The sequence below is a fragment of the Leptopilina boulardi genome, unplaced genomic scaffold, assembly GCF_019393585.1.
Source record: "Leptopilina boulardi isolate dan_hultmark-lab unplaced genomic scaffold, ZJU_Lbou_2.1 LbouV2_110, whole genome shotgun sequence".
Classification (NCBI taxonomy): Eukaryota; Metazoa; Arthropoda; class Insecta; order Hymenoptera; family Figitidae; genus Leptopilina; species Leptopilina boulardi.
The window spans coordinates 27910-45685 of record NW_026137653.1 but is presented as its reverse complement, the minus strand read 5'-3'; the positions used below and the strand labels follow the sequence as shown (position 1 = coordinate 45685).

The 17776-nt window shown below is 28.6% G+C and overlaps 1 protein-coding gene across 1 annotated transcript in view; it reads left to right on the top strand.

Moving 5' to 3' along the window:
• Nucleotides 1-17706, top strand: part of LOC127277589 (myocardin-related transcription factor A) — a 61742-nt gene extending 44036 nt beyond the window's left edge. The window contains exons 5-14 of the mRNA XM_051298847.1: nt 10114-10179; nt 10736-11032; nt 11113-11453; nt 11550-11852; nt 12536-12676; nt 12741-12924; nt 12993-13295; nt 13406-13986; nt 14100-14666; nt 14733-17706. Coding sequence (XP_051154804.1) covers nt 10114-10179; nt 10736-11032; nt 11113-11453; nt 11550-11852; nt 12536-12676; nt 12741-12924; nt 12993-13295; nt 13406-13986; nt 14100-14666; nt 14733-15080 — 3131 coding nt within the window. The 3' untranslated portion in view covers nt 15081-17706. The remainder of the gene's footprint in view (nt 1-10113; nt 10180-10735; nt 11033-11112; nt 11454-11549; nt 11853-12535; nt 12677-12740; nt 12925-12992; nt 13296-13405; nt 13987-14099; nt 14667-14732) is intronic.
• The last annotated feature ends 70 nt before the right edge of the window (nt 17707-17776 follow it).

Sequence of the window (17776 nt, the reverse complement as noted above, 5' to 3'; positions counted from 1 at the left end):
TAAAAAGAAAAGTACTTTGGAAAGATTTTAAATATATATATTACTTGAGTAATATAGGACCAAAAGGTTTCGATCATCTGCGATGGCAGAAAAAAAGAGAAATCAACAAAAAGGCATTTTTATTTAGATCCAGATGGCCTCAATATATCCTCGGTGTGTTATAAAAAGCAAAATCGTTCATTATTTAACTTCAATTAATAATTTATTAATTATTTCCACTTGGAGAAATTATATATAATTTCAGAGACAAAATAAATATAGTTATTTCAATTATTTTTTTATTTAGTTAAAATAAAATTTCTATCTAAATGTGAATTAGTAAAAATGTTTACTACACGGAAAAAAAGAAAAAGTAATTTTTACTACTTTCATAGTAAAATGGGATCTGTCCGAAGTTTCTGCGCATCTATGGCAACTTTTACTCCAAAAATAGTAAAATTTGCTCCAGAAATAGTAAAATTTACTCCAGAAATAGTAAAAATTATTACAAAAATAGTAAATTTTACTATTTTTTGAGTAAAAGTTGTCAGAGATGCGCAGAAACTTCGGACAGTTCCAATTTTACTATGAAAGTAGTAAAAATTACTTTTTCTTTTTTTCCGTGTAATTTAAATTAGTAACTCACTTTTTGCTTTAGAATTAGTTAAATTTTACTAAATTGAGAAACAAAGAGTGAGTCACTAATTCAAATTAGTAAATTTTTTTACTAATTCAGCTATAGAAAGTTTATTTGCCTTAAATAATTCACTGTAAAACGGAAGGTACACTGAAAAAAAATTATTTGGTTCAAGTAAATATTTCTTTGATACACACAAATTTAAAAATATCAAATTGATACCAAAAATATCAAATTGATACAAATTTTTATATCAATTTGATATTTCTGGTATCAATTTGATACTTTTCAATTAGTGTGTAATAATCAAGTAAACAAGTATTTGAATCAAATTAATTTTTTTTTTTTTTCTAATGCATTAATTTAATATCAATTTTAGGTACTAAATTGTCATTTGGTTTCCATATTTTGTTGCCTAAAATCGATACTATTTTAGTACTTTTTTTTTATACAGTGTTTTTATTTGGTTTAAATAAAATTTCATTTGTTTGCGAATAATTTTTATTTTAAATAATTTTAAAGATTTATTTTTTGCAACGGAAAGATTGAAAACATAGAAAATTAAAAGGCATTAAAATAAGCTGCAACGCTTATTATTTTAATCCACAGTGAAAAAAAATTTATTTGATTCAAATACTCGATTATACTTGACTATTATCAAATAAATATTTATTCACAGAAAATTAAAAGGCATTAAAATAAGCTGCAACGATTATTATTTTAATCCAATTTTGCTTATTTTAATCCATTTTGGTATTAAAATAAGCAAAATTGGATTAAAATAATAAGCGTTGCAGCTTATTTTAATACCTTATAATTTTCTGTGTTTGTATCAAATAATTATTATTTGAGTCAATTAAATGGTATTTGTTTCAAGTACAGAAATTATTGGTTCAAATACAATTCAAATAAAAATTATTTGGTTCAAATAAAAATTTATTTGATAATAACTCAAGTAATCGAGTATTTGAATCAAATAAATTTTTTTTTCAGTGCAATTTTGCTTATTTTAATCCATTTTGGTCACAGAAAATTATAAGGTATTAAAATAAGCTGCAACGCTTATTATTTTAATCCAATTTTTCTTATTTTAATACCAAAATGGATTAAAATAAGTAAAATTGGATTAAAATAATAAGCGTTGCATCTTATATTAATGCCTTTTAATTTTCTGTGGTATTAAAATAAGCAAAATTGGATTAAAATAATAAGCGTTGCACTTTATTTTAATACCTTATAATTTTCTGTGAATAATTCTGTGAGAGGAAAATTTGTTGGGAAAAAACCAAATTTTTTAGTTGCAAAAAAAAATGTTTATAAATCATAATGCGTAAAAAAAAATGAAAGGTCAATCGAAAGAGATATAACGATTTATTTGAATTCTCAGTTGACACACACACACACAGACACATATATATATGGAAAGTAGGAAAGCTTCGTGCTCGGACGAGGTTTTTTTTTTCTTCTGATAAAATATGCGTGATAAGTTGTCCCGTTTTTTTTTCATGATCCTCTTCTTTTGAATTTTATGTATATATCGTGTTTTTTTTTCTCTTGATTCGAAGCATCTTCTTCTGCACCCGATCTCGCGATGAAGCTAGAGTTGATCCTTGTGGGAGTAACCACTTTCCGTGGGCTCAGCTGTCATGCCCACGTGGTCCGCCCACGTTGGTTATACCGGGCACGATATATTGCTTCAACAAACGTAAGTCGCAAGTGAAAGAAAACCGGACAGACGGAAGAAGAGAGGAAATATGTATATAAAATAAAAAAAAGAGAGAAATAGAAATGAAGAGAGAGAAAGAGAAATAAAGAGAGAAAAAGAGAGAGAGAGAGAGAGAAAAAAGAGAAATAAAGAGAGAGAAAAAAGAGAGAGAAAGAGCAAAAGAGAGTGTAGTTCCAACTAAAAGACCCTTCAAGTATATATTTGTGAAAGATGCGCGGCTTGCGACACTGACAGGAAATGCAGTTTCACCTCAAGAGAGGTTCCTCTTTGCGAGAATATGTCATATATATGTATGACTTACACGCATGAGTGCGAGAAAGAAGCAGAAGAGATTGTGTTCATCGTATATATATGTATGCGATCAGCAACTTTGAGTCCATATAAACAATTCTTGTACGCGTGCCTACATTTATATATACGAGAAGAGAAAGATAGAAACAAGCCAAGTAGAAAAGCGTGGGTGATGAGCAACTATCTTTATGAATCTTATTCTTTTCCAAAATGCCGCGGTAATAAAACAAATTTCTATCGTCAATAGCCTTCTTTATCTATAGGTAAAAACGATATTCCATTATTTTTTATTGTGAATTATTTTTTTTTTAACCAGTTTTAACTCTCTAAATTGTAAAATATTAATTCAGAAAAAAAAAATTGCAACCTTGAATTATTTTTAAAAATTTAAAGATATTACAGCCTTAAAATATAAGATTCTCTTTCTACAATTTCAGATTTATATAGAGTACCCAAGTCGAAATTTTTCCCTCTTTTCACCCTCGATTTTCTCAGCCTCTTTTCAGCCTGAAATCATTATTTCCAAATCTGCATGTTTAGAGATTGAAAACAGGTCTTGGAATTTTTTCTTAATTTGAATTTTTCGAAATTTTATTCCTCCTAAAAGTTTTGTAGTATTACGACAAAGTCCAATAAATATATCTTCAATAGGGTCAATAAATAATGTCCATAAGAAAAAAATCCAATTTTTACATTTTTTTAATTTTATTGTTTCGTTTTTTTAACCTCTTTTTCGCCTCTCTAGTCATCTTTAAACCCTCCTTTCAGCCTCCAATATAGCAGATATTTCCACTTTTGCAAATTCGAGGTCGAAAAGAGGGTATGAAAGTGTTGGAGAGAATAAAAGGAGGATAAAAGAAGGTTTTTAGAGAACTTATAGAGAGTCTAAATTTCGACTCGGGTAAATACATGAATAAAATGAATTTATTCTTAAAATTGTTTTGAAAGGGATTTCTATTTTTAATTATAGACGTGACAATTTTATTTATTTTTTTCACATTTAGAAATGGTGAAAATAACTTCTTTTTTTTTTACTTTCCCAAAAGGTAAAAATAACATTTTACTTTTGGGACAGATAAAAATAGTTTAATTTCGGAAAAGGAATAATTTTAAAACCAAATGGGTAAAAATAATTTTTCATTTTTTGGAAAAGGAATAATTTTCAAAAATTAAAAATAATTTTCAACTTTCAATATAGGAATTATTTCTTACTTTTGCAAATGGTAAAAATAATTTTTGCCTTTCAATTAAGGAAGAAAAATTATTTTCTACTTTTGCAAAAGGTAAAAATAACTTTCAAAATAGAAATAATATTTTTTAATCTCAAAAAGAAAAACTAAATCATTCACAGTAATTAGTGTGAATAAACTACATTTCAAAGACCCCCTCCCCCCTCTCTGTCTATACTCTTGACACAGTAAATTGAAAATAAATAGATCTAAAAAAAAGTAAAAAAATAAAGAAGTAAAAGAATGTTTATTTGATTCGAAATAAGAATTTGTCTCTAAATTCTAAATATATACATCATACATGGTTTTGCTTTTGATTCCCCTCATTTCTGTTTTTGAAAATGTTATATTAAATTGTGTAAGAAATTTCGATGAACTGTAATAAAAAAAAAAAAAAAAAAAAAAAAGAGAAAAAAAAGAGAAAAAAATCTCTCAAAACGCCTATATACAATAAACTATTTTGGCAGACGGTATGTATTCCTCTGCGCGAGAACATTACACAGAATTCTTTTCGTTACGTATTTTTAAACACGTCGCCTCGAAAAAGCACCACGCGATGCTATTTTGAAACAATGTCAGCTAATGCTGTTAGTTTTGTTACAGCACACCGTTAGTTGTTATTCGTTCACTTGACAAATATTAAAGAACAAATAGTAAACTATATGCATAACGAAATTTTCTTTATAAATTAATTTGTCAATTTTTTTTTTGAAAATCACATATATTGACATTTTTTTTCTTTTTGCAAAAGAGGTAATTTAACATCATTAATTTTTTTTTAATTTTTATTTATTTTTATACATTTATTCTCATTAGGATTCTATATACTCTCTAAATCTGAATTAGTAAAAATGTTTACTAATTTAAATTAGTGACTTACTTTTTGCTTTACACTCAGAAAAAAGATATGTTTGAACCAAATGTACCATTTTTTTATATTTACCCAATTTTTTGGTTAGTTCAAACAAAATTTGTTTAATTCAAATAAATATTTATTTGATCTAAATAACTTTTTGGTTTATTTTAATAAAATTGAACAAAGAAAAAATTTGATTGAGCTAAATAAACGTTTGGTTTATGCAACCAAATGTTTGGTTAACTGTATATCAATGCATTTATTTTGTTGATTTAACCAAAATTTAGTTGCTTCAAACGAATTTTTTTCTGAATGTAGAATTAGTTCAATTTTACTAATTGAGAAGCAAAAAGTGAGTCGCTAATTCAAATTAGTAAACTTTTTTACTAATTCAGATTTAGAGAGTACAAAAAAAAATTTGCAATTTTTCCAAAATTAAGATGTACAATTCTAGGGATTTAATTTATAACTCCTTGTGGGAGTAAAATTCAACTCTTATGGAGAAGAGTATTTGTACCTTTTTGGATATTAATATCCGGAGTATTTTTAGTCCCTTTTGAAAACGATTAAATTTGTTATTTCTTACACTGTAAAAAAAGGGAGTTAAATAACTCCAAACGGAGTTCTATAAAAATCGCACCTTTTTGGAGTTAAGTTTTTTGGATCCTTAGGGAGTTAATTTTATCCCAAGGGAAGTTTTCTTTTGGAGCATATTTTTTTATAAAAGGAGTAAAATTTTCGGTGTTAAAAATCATTCCTGAAAATTCCTAACAAGTATTTTTGTATTAACTCCTCATATGGAGTTAATATAATGACTATTAGGGATTAAACAGCCAAGAAGTGAAAAACTCCCTAGAATTTTACTCTCTTTGCTTAATTTTCAAAATGTAGATCTTTTTGTATAAATAAAAATTTTCCTCTTTTACCAAATTCATTGAATATAATTAAAAAAAGAACAATTATCCGACAGGTTAATTCGCAGGTATTTAAAATTAAAAAATTATTCTATTATAGAAGGCGTGGTTGCAATAAGGCGGAGCGAGTTTCTGTCACATTGAAAAGACATCAGCGAAAATCTTATAAATACAGAGAGAGTTGCATAAAATACTTCCTTGTATTGTAGTAGCACATGTTTCTACACATGTTTATGTGTTTGAATATGAATCAAAATGAGAGAGAGTGAGAGAGAAAGAGAGAATACTCGCGTTATCCTATATGTAATATTTACCTCCTTCATAAGTCTGTCTCCCTGTTTTGCGATTTGCGATTTCTCCTCCTCTTTTTATTTTTCCTCCTCGTTTGTGTTTGCGTATACAAACTACATGCACTCCTGGTTCATAAATGTGCCTCTTAAGAAATTTTATAAGCAAAGGCGAATCTCTTTGCGTTTGAAAACAATAGCGGGAAATGCGCTTTCAACGCGAGCGAACATTTAAGTATTATTTATATCCATAAATTTAATGTATATATATATATATATATATATATTCAGCGAGTGTTGAGCTGAATTTTAAACAAGCAAATTATCGTCGATTAAATAAAAAAAAAAATTTATCAATCCTTTCGTTTTGAAATGAGAAAAATTTCTAAAAAAAATATTTTCTATACTGAAAAAAGTACACGGAAACAAATATTTACCTGTAACAGCTAAATATTTCACTAGAATAGCGAAAGATTTAATTGAAACAAATAAAATTTTTGCTACTACAGTGAAACATTACACTGTTCTAGGTAAATCTTTTTTTCCATGTATAATTAATTCAAGAAAATTACACACAGAGAAATGAAATATTTGTCTCACAGCCTAATAAATATTTCAGGGTGTCTACTAGTCCTGGAAGTCCTGGAAATGTCCTGGAATTTGAAAAAATGTCCTGGAATGTCCTTGAAAGTCCTGGAATTTTTTATATTTTGCTTTTAAATTTTCAAAAATTTATAATTTTGTCAATCAAGTTAAAAAATATTCATTAAATAAATAAAATAAAAATTTACTTACACTCAGAGAAATGGTATATTTGTCTCCGAGCCTACTAACTCATTTATTTGTTGCAAATATATTTCATTTCATTAAAATAAAAAATTTATTTGAGCCAAAGAAAAATTTATTTCTGACAAATAAAATTTTTATTTACGCCAAATAAATAAGTTAGTAGGCTCTCAGACAAATATACGTTTATTTAACTCAAATATATTTTATTTGGTTCAAATAAATCATTTCTCTGGGTGTAAGTGATTAATTAATTTTTTAATAATTTCTGAAAACAATAGTTAAAATAAAAATTTTTTTATTCCTTAAGGTCATCCAATTTAATGTCTTGGAAAAATAAGAAATTTTTCCTGGAAAGTCCTGAAAAAGTCCTGGAATTTTAATTCCCTGTATTTGATTGAAAAAAAAATTTTATTTGATTTAAATAAAAAAATTTATTTTCGCCAAATAAATAGGCTGTGAGATAAATATACGTTTATTTAACTCAAATATATTATATTTTCAATTAAATATACTATATTTTTCCAGTGTAAAAAAATGAGGTATTCTACACTTTAATTTGGTTTTTCACAATAAATTAGGGCGCAAATGTGATGAAGAGAAAAACTAAAAAAAATATTTGACTTAAATAATTCGTTACTTGACTCAAATAAATATTTATTTGTAAGAAATAATTATTAAGATTTTGTTTCAAAAAATAAATCATACAATTTGATAATCGTAATCGATTATTTGAATGAAATATAAATTATTTTTAAAAATATAATAATTTAATTTTTTTTAAACTATCAATTTAAGGAACATAAATGAAAATAAAAAAAAAGTTTAAGATGAATTAATGCGATGATATACGAATGTGTATATATATATATATATATATATATATTGCGCATGTGTATATATTTATAAGCCTTGGAGAAAGCTTGAGGAAAATATGACAAGATGGAATTGTTAAAAGGATGATAAAATGCACGATACGTGTGGTAAGAGAAAGAGACAACATTTCGAATAATCTCCGGGTCTCTGGGAGGCTTTATTTATACCCAAAGCTCCGTATTATTGGATCACCCCCGCGCGACACTGCGCTACGATGTAAATGAGTTTTATGTGACGTCTGTCTTTCTACTTTGCTTGCCTCAGTTTACTTGGTGAAGCGTGAACCCAAAATAGGACGACTAAATGGAGAAGAGGATATAGGGATGTAAGAGAGTTTGGCTTTTATTCATATGCATCATTGATGATGCACCGACAAATATTTTTTTTTTTTTTTTTTTTTTTTCTTATATTACTTCATTTATTTTTCGTATATTATTATGAAACAGACTCTGACATAATCCACCGTCTGTACATATAAATTATATAGGAGAGATGATAAAAATTTTATTTACGAGTCCAATATCATTATTTTCTGTGAAGACATTGATTCATCATTTTGTTATTTCAATGCGTGAGATCAAAAAAAAAAAATTTCTTTTTATAATTTCGAATGATATGTAGCCACTCTAGCGACATTTTTTTGTGGCACTAAAAATAATATAAAAAAATATTTATTTCAATATTCTTAATTTGAGAATAATTTTTTTTATAAGAGACACATCGCTGTATAAAGGTGCCGAGCGTAATCACGTTGGCGAGTGTTAACAATTAATTTGAGTGAATTAATCGATAAAGTTTGATTTGTTAATTCGCATTATTAATACATAAGTATAAAAAAAATATATTCTCGCAAATTTAATGACAGCCAGTTAAATAAAGTATATAAAGGGGAATGCGGGCAAGGCGTCGTCGGTGTTCGATGGGGAATTCTGTTTAAAAGGAATGTAACGGGGGAGTTTGCATTCTGTGCATTGTATAAATACTTATAGAGAATCTGCTTATGGGAATACTGTATCGTTCTTTCATGGGCGCGCAACGAGCGAAACTTCAGTATTTATCTTGAATTAAAAAGAAGAGAGAGAGAGAGGGATAAATACAAAGCGAGGTTCGTAAATTCTGTGAACGTTAACAAATACCAACTTGCAGTTTCACAAGAGAAAAAAATGTCACACATGAAAATTAAATAAAAAAGGCTCCTTTTTTTTTCCTTAATTCTTACAGTCCCATTGCAATATATTAATGTAACATTGTTTTATATACTTTCCGATTTAAGTATTTATTCGATATTACAATACAATAAAATTACAATTACAATTACAATTACGAATTTCAACAATTTTCGAAACGTTACCCAATTTTTCGTCTTTTTTTTGTATTTGTAATTTTTAGAAAAAAAATTTATTTGATTCAAGTAAATATTTGTTTGATAATAAACGAATTATTTGGATTAAATAAATTTTTCTGTACTTTTGAGAATTGTTACGAATTAGCAGAATAAATAACAAATTTGTATGTTTTTGCAATAAAAAATCTGCAAAACCACAATGAGTGGAAATCACTGTGAAATTACAGTGATTGAAATTTAAGGAGTTTAAAATGACTGGTTAAATGCAGTATAGTAGCTCGTGCCGCTTCATCTCTGGACCACCTTCTCTTCTTCTTGCTACCTCTCTTGAAGTTTCTCTTCATTTCTTCTTTATCACTCCAGTTATCGTGACCTCCTGCTTCATTCATCTTATTCTTATTTTATCCCAGCTCTAAAAAACACACACAAAATTTTATATTAGAAACGAAATTTTTTTAAAATATTAAAATTATTTTCTTTAACAACAATTTTTGTACAACTAAAAATTAAATTACAAAATAGAAATAAAATTTTGATACACTGGGAAGTTATATATATATATATATATTGAAAAGGAAGGAAGAAAAAATAACGAAGGCATATATTTCTTTTTTGATGCTCGGTATATCGTTGTTGTTACATTGCTAAACCGCTTTGAATTCAGATTGCGGTGTGTTCGACTGGTTTCGTTTTCCGTCTTTGAATTCATGCAATCCGTCCCGTCGTTGCGCGTTGCTACGTATTTATAGGTATATCCTTAGTTCCTTTGTGTGTTAATTTGTACCTTGGTCGGGGAGCGCACGCGTGTGCAATCTGCGAACGCATGAAGAATGTCGTGTCTTCGTTTTAACTATATTATTCCGATCTCGAGCAGAACGTTAAATGAATCACGATTTAGATTATTATTATTATTATTATTATTAATGCGCTTCCGTCGATTTATTTCATTCTTATTATATATTGATAAATAATAATCTTATTCGCTATTATTGAAATTTTATTGACTATTGACGTCAGATTTTGGTTTTTTAGGTACCCCCCTATTTTTTAGATAAAAACAATTTTTTTAAGAGTTGAATTTACTGAATTTGAAATAATTTTACTCGATTGTAATAATCCTTATAATAATCATCCTAAATAAATAGGACTTTCAAGATTTATATCTAAAATTTTTTTTTGTTTTTCAGCACTAAAGGTTAAATTGATGCTAAGGCGACCAATTAATCAACTGGTAGCACAGGGTATCATGCCTCGTGAGTATTTTTTATATTTATATAAATTTTGATCTAATTTATCCAAAAAATTTGTACCGAATCATTTTTATTTTGCAAAAAAAAAAAAACATTTTAGTAATGTATTGAATTAGAAAAGAAAAATTTTTGTTCTATAATTATTTTTAAAAGGTTTGCGAAGAAAAATTTCCAAAGAAACTGAAATATTCTCATGATAATTCATTAGATACATGTCGCAACATATATGAAGTAAATGTTTTTGTTAGTTACCTTTTCTTACAATTGCTACTGATTAATCCAATTACTACTTAATTATACCCAAAGATCACAGAGTGCTAGTTAACTCGAGAACTGAGAACACATAACTCGCGAAAGCTTTTAATGTTTCTAATACCTCAAATGAACGTCATCAATTGAAGATCGTAGTCTATAATTGATAGCTAAACTTTTTTTAAAGATTAAATTTTTTTTTTTTCTGAAAAAATAAAATACCGAGCAATCATTTAATTAATGATTCTTATGGAATTAATTTTCATTAAAAAATTTTTTTTTTTTAACTATTTCGATTTTATTACAGCTTTGAAAACACCACCTGCATTTTTTGAACAACGAAAGCAGTTGGAGAGAGCAAAAACTGGCGATTTGTTGAAAGCAAAAATTCAACAAAGACCCGGTAGAGATGAACTTGTACGACAACATATTTTAGAAGATGTTGGACATGTGGATCCAAGTCTTGCCGAAAAGCAACGAATGCTGAAAAAAGCTAGACTCGCTGATCAACTCAACGATCAATTAAGTCACAGACCAGGACCTCTTGAATTAATTCAAAAAAATATTCTTCACACCGAAGAACCTATTGAAAGAGCAGTGAAAGGTTAGTTTTTTTTTTATTTATTACAATTAATTTTTGCCAATTAGGGTCAATTGACTAAAAATAATTTTTTTTTTTTGCAGAGGGTCACATTCCCTTTAAGGCAACTTGCGAAGGTCAAGTTACGAAGCCCCAGCATCCAGACCATTATATTACTTTCGAGGACGATTCACAAAGTTCGGAAGGTGCTCCTTCACCTTCTTTAGAATCACGAACCGATGTATTAGAAACGGCTGCAGCTTCAGCAGGAATTGTTACAGTTTCCCTCAATATACCAACAACGGGCGGTGCTGTTGTTGTCACATCAACATCACCTGTTTTTCAACAAGCCTCAACTGAACCAACGATACAGACATTTGCCGATTTGTGTAATTCTGTTGTCGGTAATCAAACCTTCCAACACAATCAACATGTTTCGACGCAGGTATGCTTTCTTTTTTTTTTTTTTTAAATATAAAGTGATAGTTACACAATTTTGGAGGATGCACACAAATTAAACTTTTGTGCTGCTGTTTTACAGGCGAGTCAAGCCAACGGACCCACGTCGACGCTTCTCCCACTAGCACCAGCGCCAAGTCCCATGTCCCTGGGTTCGACGACATCCAGCCTGAGTCCACTTTCGAATATTTCGATAGCATCTCCTCCCGCTCTACCTCCTGCCGCCATCACCCCAAGGCCTCAACCAAGTCCGATCTCAGCCGCTGTCGCCGTTGCCGCCTCCGCATGTCAAAGAAGCGATGCGCCTGGAAAAGACAAGAATCGAAAGAAGTCCAAAACCAAAAGTCAACCCAAAACCCGTACAATCAAATTTCACGAATATAAAGTAAGTTTAGCAGCTTTCAAGAATCATTCTAATACTAAGGTTCAAGATTGAAATTAAAAAAATAACTAGATTGATCAATTTTTTTATTTGGAATCAAAAAGAAAGAAAAAAGCTCTCCTCTCTCTTTCTCTCTCTTGAAAGTCAAGATTGTATCGGGTGATTAACTTTAGTGATCTCGCTTCGGGTCCACAACCACAGCTACCTCGTTAGGTCTGAGTAATTCGAGCGCTAATTGCACTTAAGAAGGAGGTAGCCGGGAGCAAGGAGAGCGCGTGTTGCCCAGTAGGTGCCAAACCCAAACCCCCAACTCTTTGGGATTCAACCATATATACAAGATGATATCGTGTGGTGAGAAAGCGTGCTGGACATTGCCAAAACAAAATATAAAAAAGAATTAAGAGAGAAGAGTATATATATATATATATATATATATATACATACACTATTCAATCTTGCACAACCAAACCATAAATAACGTTACTTTTTATTATACATATATCGACAAATTCCATTTTATGTCTTCGAAACTAATTTAAAAAAATTCTTTTTCATATATTTTAAAATTTGACATGAAAATGCGTGAATCTTTCCAAAGATTTCAAAAATTATGCAAAAAATATCGTTTTCTTAATTAATGGGATTTTTTTTTTTTTTAAATAAGCGATTCATTAATTTCTTAATAGGGTCCACCAAGTGCGCAAAAGACCTCAATATCGTCTGTTCCAACCGGCCTCAATTCAACTTCTCCTGGTGAAACCAGCTACGAGTTGTTACTTCAACAACAACAACTCTTTCTGCAATGGCAACTTGAGTGGCAACATAAGGTAATTTTAATTTTTCTATTTTTACATTTATAAATAATAATTAATTAAAAATATTTCTTTACAGTATCCACAAATTATACTTCCGGCTGCACAGAAACCACTTACCCTTCCAAATAGTGGAGCAAACGATACAAATAGTGTTAGTAATAGTAGTGTCAATGCACCAAGTCCTGCTCCTTCAAATTCCTCAAGCAATACTATAGAACAACCGCCACTGAGGCCACTTGGTAAATTAGAAGATATGAAAGGTGAATATTTCACTATTTTTCAAAATAAATTCTTATAATCATAAATTAACAATTTTCATAACTTACAGTGAGTGATCTCAAAATTGAATTGAAGAGAAGAAATCTTCCAGTGTCTGGATCGAAACCACAATTAATTGAACGATTGAAGCCATTCACAGAAGCGTCAACCAATGGTTCAACGTCAAATTCGAATGGACCACACGTTACACACATGGGTCATATACTGATGGATACTCCGGGACCAATGGCCTTAGATGAATCTAGTTCCCATGCCAAAAGTCCATGTTCAGTCCTAGTTAAAGATGAACCATATAGTCCGAGAACGGATTCACCGCACGGCAGTGAACACGATGATCCATTAAGTCCTCCTGGTAAAATTCATTCATTTTAAACAAATTAAAAATCAACTACTTAACTTATTATTATTATTAATATTATTAATCGTTATTTTGAGTGAAGAATAATTTTGCATAACTTTCAGGTGATGATATAATTAAAGAACAGAGAAAACGTATCGAGGAATTACAAAGGGAATTGTATAAATCACAACAACAATTACAACAAATACGCCAAACACAACCAACTACTGTACGTGCTGAAAAATTGGTTCTTCAGCAGCATATACAAAATAAAATGCAACAACAACAATTGGCTCTTCATTTACAGCAATTGCAGCATTTACAACAGCAACAACAACAGGCAATGCAACAAAATCAACAACAAACCAATGCAACGACTCAGCAACAACACGCTGCCTTTCAACAACACAATGCTAAAGCAAGTTTAGCAGCATTTTTACAAGCTCAGCCCAATAATAATACAACTAATGTTATTGATTCAACAACATTAACTGCAATAAATAATAAAAAGAATCAAGTTAAAAATAATACAACCGTACAATTACCAGCGGCAATTGTATTGAATTTAGCCAAAGCAACAAAATTAAATGGCTCATTATTAGGGGCGTTGGTAGCGCAAGCACAAACACAACAGTCAACATCCACGTCAGAGGAAAATAAACCACCGCCACCACAATATGACGAAGCTACCAAACTTCTAAAGGTAAAAACTATAAATAGAAACTAATAAAATAAATTTTCTAATTATTAGGGATTTTAATTAATAATTAATTTCCATTAAAATAATATTACTAATAATTGAAATAATTTTTTCAGGTGAAAATAGAGCCTGCTCAGAAGAATCACATAAAGAGTCAAGTTGTTGACGATGTCTTGGAAATATTAATAAAAAATGGAGAACTACCGCCGAGTGCAGCTCAAGATCCAGCAACACCAACAACGCCAAATCGTCAAATGCCACAAAACATTGTTTTTACAACTTCAACGGAAAATCCATCGCAATCGTTAGTGTTTACTACGTCGAATCCAATTAGTCCAATTAGTCCTGAGGCAATGGAAATTTCTCAAGCCACCGGTTGTTCTAGTCCTTCACTTAATGCGCAACCACCACCACCTCCACCTCCTCCGCCACCTCCATTACCACTTGCCACATTTTCAGTTCAATTACCAACATCGTTACAACAAATGCACGAACAACAAGATCATCATCAACAACAACATCAAGAAGAAATATCGTCATTTAACGCTGACCTATTGACATCAGCCGAAGCTGAATTGGATGCTGCTATGCTACTCAGTCCACAATCAATGCAAGCTGCATCGCCTGATCCACAACCACGACAAGAAGTTGCCACATCAGATAATACCAATTTAGACTTAAAGGTAAGGTAATTTTTTATTTTAAAATAAATTCAATGTTTCTTCAACTTTTTTTTTTTATTTTTTCAGGAACTTGGCCTCGATTTAGAAACACTAGACACAATGGATTTTGGTCAATTAGAATGTGATTTAGGTGTTAAAATGTCAACACCACAGGAATTAATGGATATTGGCGATATGCCGATGGATATGGATGATTCTGATTGGCTAGATTCCCTAATGCCACAATCACCACCACCATCAACAAGTACAATTAATAATAGACCAACTCCAGTGCATACATCATCAAGTGATTTCTTTGATCCATTACTTGCTAATAGTCAAGATCCATTTGAACTTTTTAGTATGGAGGATAATGATTTTAAAATGTCCTCCGATCTCTCATTAACATGGGATAAAGTGGATTTTGCCACCTAGCCAGAAGTACTCTCATTCATATGTACTTAACTAGGAAAAATATTAGCAAAGACTTAAAACAAAAACAAGAATCTAGTGCACTTTATTAGTACCGAAAAAAGGCACTGATCAACATCACATATTCATATATATATACACATTCTACGTATATAGATATCTAATTAAAAATTTTACCACTTTTATATGATCCTTAAAATATCCAAAACCAGCTATGAAAATTAGACATAGCTTTTATGAACAGCTCAAAACTGAAAAAGTATGTACTTTGTTTCAGTTTCTAGCAGGGCGTTTAGTGATTAGCAACATAAGTCTATTTAAAAACTTAAGTTATTTTATTCTCTATAATTCAAATTTCTTTCAAAACAAAAAAAAAAAAAAAAAGTCAAAAGAAATTTCCTAATTCGTGATAACAATCGTATAATCGTACATTTTATTAATAATAATGTACTAAAATGTCTATGCAAAGCAAACATTTTTTTGCAAAATTATTTCCAATTTATTATGTTTGATATTTTTATTCATATATTTAGACAAAAGTAAAAAAAAAGCAGACAAGAATTGTCCCTAAATTATGTATCATTTAATAAGAAAAGATATTCGTAACATTACATTAATGTTCATTAGATAGGTATAAATTTTAAAAATTTATATTTTCAAAAAAAAAAATATACTCGAGTTGAAATTAGAAAATAGTGAAAGGAAGTGTGAACTTGTTTTAATTGAAATTTTCGAAAAAAAAATTTAATTTTTGAATAGTATAGAAAAAATAATAATGGTGCTAAAGGAATATAAAAAATATTGATGAAAATAGTTTTTAAAAGCGACTGGAATTCAGATAAAAAAAAATTTTTTTTTTTCGTTATTGCAGTTTACGACTAGGACGTATATTATTTCACTTGTGTCATGCTTCGCTTCAAAGTTAATAATTATGAATAATGTGTGCATCATAAGCGTGTGTAAGTCATAAAATCATGTATTAATCTAGCTTTCAAAAAAAAAAAAAAAAAAAAAAAACCCCTTTTTGTCATAATTATTTTAACATGGTCAGATTAAAGTTAAATAAGAAACAAAGTATTAATTAAGAATATTGTAAACTACTTGTAACATGGTTCAAGTGATGTGGTAGAAAATGCCCTTTAAACACCAAGTAATTATCCAATTACTGTGTGATTGGATAATACTTTATTACCAGACCAATATTTTAAATGTAAATTCTTTAAACCCCTTTTTAACAGAATTTTTAACAGTGCAGTGTTTATATGTTATTAATTTTCTTGTTGTGTTATGACATTCCATGTTTTCGAACTAAAATAGATAAGAGAAAAGGAGTTTAAGCAAATAATCGTTCAATATTTAATTATTGATATTTTAAAAAGTGCAAGTGATTATACATCTTTCCGAAAAGAATTCTTGATTTTTATTTTACAATGAATTTATAAAAATAATTGAAAATAAGAATGAATTTTTTCTTATCTGAATTATAGACTTTTAATTGTAATTGTCGATTTTAATTTTTATAGAAACGTCTTTTTAAAAATATTGTTATTTTTTTTTTTTGTAGAGAAAAGTAGTTTAAAAAGAGGTTGAAATCGATTCGCTAAATGGATATTTTTAAAAATATATTCTTTTATAATTATTACATATGTTAATAATATTTTTTAAAAAAAAAAAGTTCAGTAACTTGAAAAACTCCTGCTATACCTAATGTTATAAAATAATATCCTAACAAAACCAAATTGAAACTATATGGATAAATATTTATATATATATATCACTGCATTTACTAAAAAAAAAAATATAACTTTTTTATTTCAATGAACGATGAAATAAAATTTGAAACACTGTTCGAAAAATGTCATTCTTGTTATATGTTTGTCATCTGATATAATTAATCTGCATTTATAACTTGACGATTTTGAATACAATTTCTTTTTTCTAAATGCAGAACTTGTATAATTTTTTTTTTTTTTTTTTTTTTTTTGAAAAATTTGAAACGCTATACTTTAGGATTAAAGCAGAATCAATAATAAAAAAATTCTTATTGTAAATGACCATTTATTATTAAAATGTGGCAAAAAAAAAAATGTATAAATTAAGCCATTGCCATAACAATAAAAAATTTTATTGTTTTTTTTTTGTAAAATATTGTATCATATGTCGTACATGTAAGCGTATACATAAATATAAATATATATATAAATAATTATAAGTGAAGCGAAAGCAAAAAGTACAGAAATTGTATTAAAATATCATACTGCTTTTTAAATGCTTCCAGATTTTTAGAATTTGCCTGTACATTGAATTACCCATTTCAGTTATATATGACGAATTTATATAATTAATTAATTAGGCTGTGCGTCTGATGTCGGAAGTGCATGTGTTTATTTAATCCATGAAATATGATTGTAATGCTTTGTGAATATTATTATTAATATTATATTATATTGAATAAAAGGGGGGGAGTCAAAAGTTGAGTATGCTCTGTGAGAAAGAGAGAAAAAGATATGTTGATTTTGTTGACTATGTATAATTGAATAACGATGTAGAGAACGTGTTATTTATTTTTATTTGTTGCAAATTTATCGATTGCCTTCCATTTGAGTAAATAATAAATAAATGAAAATAATTTCTTGATTTTTCTTTAAATCTACATTAAGTAAATTATAAATAAACTGATTAAAATAACGTTTAAATAA